This window comes from Protopterus annectens, chromosome 5.part0 (assembly GCF_019279795.1).
Source record: "Protopterus annectens isolate FY-2018-M chromosome 5.part0, PAN1.0, whole genome shotgun sequence".
Taxonomy (NCBI): Eukaryota; Metazoa; Chordata; order Ceratodontiformes; family Protopteridae; genus Protopterus; species Protopterus annectens.
The window spans coordinates 984990872-984994353 of record NC_056735.1 but is presented as its reverse complement, the minus strand read 5'-3'; the positions used below and the strand labels follow the sequence as shown (position 1 = coordinate 984994353).

The following is a 3482-nucleotide window of genomic DNA, read 5'->3' as shown; positions in this document are numbered from 1 at the left end:
TCCACAACAAGTACAAATATGACTCTATCATTGTCCATGTTAGTGTGAATGACCTGAGACGTACCTCCCTGGACTACATGAAAAGAGACATGGAAGTGCTGTCCGATCTTGTAGGCCAGGCAGGTATGACCCTAGCCCTGAGTAGCATTCTGCCATTGCTCAGAATGATACCGCAGTACAAGGACAAAATGACTGACTTCAACAATTGACTAAGCTTCTGGTATCATTCTAAGGGGATCCAGTATCTTTCTGCTTGGGATGACATGGTCGACAGACCAAGATGCTTTGCCACAGATGGCCTGCACCTATCACCCCTGGGATTGTGGCTACTGGCTAAGGCTCTTACTGCCCCTATAGTGCCTTTTTTAGGCAAGGTTCAAATGACAAATTCACCACTTTAGCAGGAACAGGCAAGCAAAAACTGAGGGTAATACTACTCAATGCTAGAAGTCTAAATCTCAAAATGCACTCACTCAAGGCACTCCTTAAAATGGAGAACATCTATATCTGTGCAGTGACTGAGACCTGGTTCAAGGCTCCAGAGAGCACCCTTGCACTACGAGGCTATAACTCATACCACACTTTTCGGCCATGTAACCTGGACCAAAACACCAATGGCAGAGGTGTGTCCATATTCATTAAGGATATCCACACCTCCAGGCTAGTTGCCCAGCATAATGCATCCAAGGTTATCCAAGTGCAACTAACTCTGGGCAAAACTGCAATCCAGACTGTAGCTTGCTACAGATCTCCCATCATGCCCTAGGATTCCCACTCCTCTTTTCTTGATGTACTGGAAAATATTAGGGTTCAACCAAACACCCTAATAATGGGCGACTTCAGCTACCCCACCATTAACTAGGAAAACTACTCATGTACCAACTCCTTAGCTCAACGCTTTCTGGAATTCATAAACTCCAATGCCCTGGATCAATTTATCGACACCCCCACCAGGGGCAACAATATCCTAGATCTAGTCATTACCAACATGAGTAACCGGTGTTCCACACCTGAAGTCAACTCCTCGTTGGTCCAATCCGACCATAAGCTAATCACCCTTGATATCCACATCCCGCCCCCACCCCCCATTAAGGAAACCACAGTAAAAAATGTCTCCAAAGTCAACTTCATGGTTCTTAAGGCAGAAGTGGTGAACTTCATGACACCCATGCGGACAATACAGTTGCGACTGCTGAATCCTACACAAATGCACTCTATAAGCACTTACACGAGTGCATGGATCGTGCTATCCCAAACAGAACCAAGACGCTATCCTCCAAAAAAAGGAAGCCAATCTGGTGGTCCCCTGCCATAAACAAATTGTAGAACAGAAGGAAGAAACTGCTGCAAAAGAGACCAAAATCCCATGAGTGGAGGAGCTCCCTGGTCAGCCTCAGTAAGAAGCTGAGATCCCTTATAAGATCTTCCAAAGCTAGCTACGAAAACAAAATCACCATTAATTCTAAGGACAACCACAAAGCATTCTATAGCTATTTCAAGAATCGTGATGGCAACACCCAGATCTGCTCTAAGTTACAGCACAACGGCACGAAAATTACAGAACCAACTGATATTGCCAACATCCTGGCAGATAGGTTCAGTGCTAGCTTTACCCTCCCTCACCCCCTAAAGGGCCCATATCTATAGAGGAAGAATGCAGAGTCTCTGTAATCAGAACTACACAGGTAAAAGCTGCACTCTCTAAAGCCAAAAACACAGCATCCATGGGACCGGACAAGATCCCATGCTGCATTTTACACGAACTTCAGAATGAACTGGCTCCCCACTTAAGCACCATGTTCAATAATTACCTCACATCAGGCTTTGTGCCCACTGAATGGCACACACAGCAACAGTTATCCCACTCCACAAAGGGGGAGCCCCCACTGATCCTGGGAACTATCGACCTATTAGCCTGACGAGCCTGGTCTGCAAGGCCATGGAATGTATCATCATGGAACTCATAAACAATGACATTGGTAACCTTCAAACTCTGGATCCCACCCAGTTTGGGTTTGTGAAAGGTAGATCATACCTCCTGAATCTGATCGACTTCTCTGAGGCAGTCACCAAAGCTGTAGATGAGGGTAAGGTGGTTCACACAACCTATCTTGACCTCGCCAAGTTTTTCGACACCATCCCTCATTCTGGAATTATAGCTAAACTCACTAAACTAGGTATAAATCCCTACATCACAAGATGGGTTGCCAACTGGCTCACTGACAGAACCCACACTGTAAAAGTTGCAGACTCCAAATCTGACTTCAAACCAGTGACAAGTGGAGTACCACAGGGTTCCATCCTGGGACCTCTCCTGTTTGGTATCTACTTCTCTGAAGTACAGACTAACACATAAGGCCTATGTCTAACGAAGTTTGCAGATGACTGCAAACTAGGAGCCATAGTCAAGTCTCCAAATGATGTGGACATCCTACAGAAGGGCCTCGCTGAGACAGATACCTGGTGTCAGAGCCATGGCCTCATGTATGGGTAAGAAGGAATGACAGACAGTACAATGCTTGTTATTTAACATTTAATGCAGTTAATATTGCCTGCAATAGGTTCTGTCAATAGGACCAAGATACCTTTTATCAGTGTCATTTGCATGATGTCATATGTGTAACAATTCATTATTTGAGATTACGACTGAATATAAACATCGGGAGAGGCTTACTGCCAGTACTTATTGCACATGCAGTATAAGAGCATCAGCATTTAAACACTAATAACTTTTAGAATATTTTATTTATATATTGTAAACCAGGATCGTATGTGCTTGTTTTAGTAATCTGATATCTGATAACTACTATTATCAAATAGTGACTTTCAATTTTTTTTCCTTCAGTTTATCAGCTGTACAAACGGCATTGTAGTAAAAAGGATCCCAAAGAAACTGAAAAGGATGGTAATGATGAGAAAATGGAGTCAGCGTACTCTATAACAAATGGTGGATTCACTGCATCATTTACAGACCCTTTGTCTGAAGTTAACAGTAAACTTTAAAGCATACTACAGAATTTCATCACTGAAAATATCATCCGAGAAATTCATCTAGGATATGAGCAAATCTTGCTCTGTATCTACCAACCACTTTTTCATTCATTGGCTTGGTTTGCATGTTCAACACTTAATTCAAATCTATTGCCACTATTGCTAGTAACTTTTCTTATGAGTAACATAAAACATGTCAAATGATGTCCTGACTACTAAGATAAGAATGTAACTCTGAAAAGAAACAATTACTGCAGGTAATTGTTTTATGAAACAACACATCAGGAAAAATAATTTCCTGTAAATATTTTCTGCTTTTATTTCCTTGGTGGTGGTGGCGGTGGGGAATAGTTGTGTTTTCAATACATTCACAGGTTTTAAATCTTCTTACAGGTATATGTGAAGTATGAACCTTTACTGTGAATTTGTATTGTGTAAAAACAGTATAAATGACAACAGATTACCTATTTAACATATAGTCCCTTTGAGTT

The 3482-nt window shown here is 42.1% G+C and overlaps 1 protein-coding gene across 1 annotated transcript in view; it reads left to right on the top strand.

Annotated features, from left to right (window-relative positions):
* The window catches only part of SLC10A2 (solute carrier family 10 member 2), a 181723-nt gene extending 178720 nt beyond the window's left edge, over positions 1-3003 (top strand). The window contains exon 6 of the mRNA XM_044071953.1: positions 2846-3003. Coding sequence (XP_043927888.1) covers positions 2846-3003 — 158 coding nt within the window. The remainder of the gene's footprint in view (positions 1-2845) is intronic.
* Positions 3004-3482: the final 479 nt, after the last annotated feature.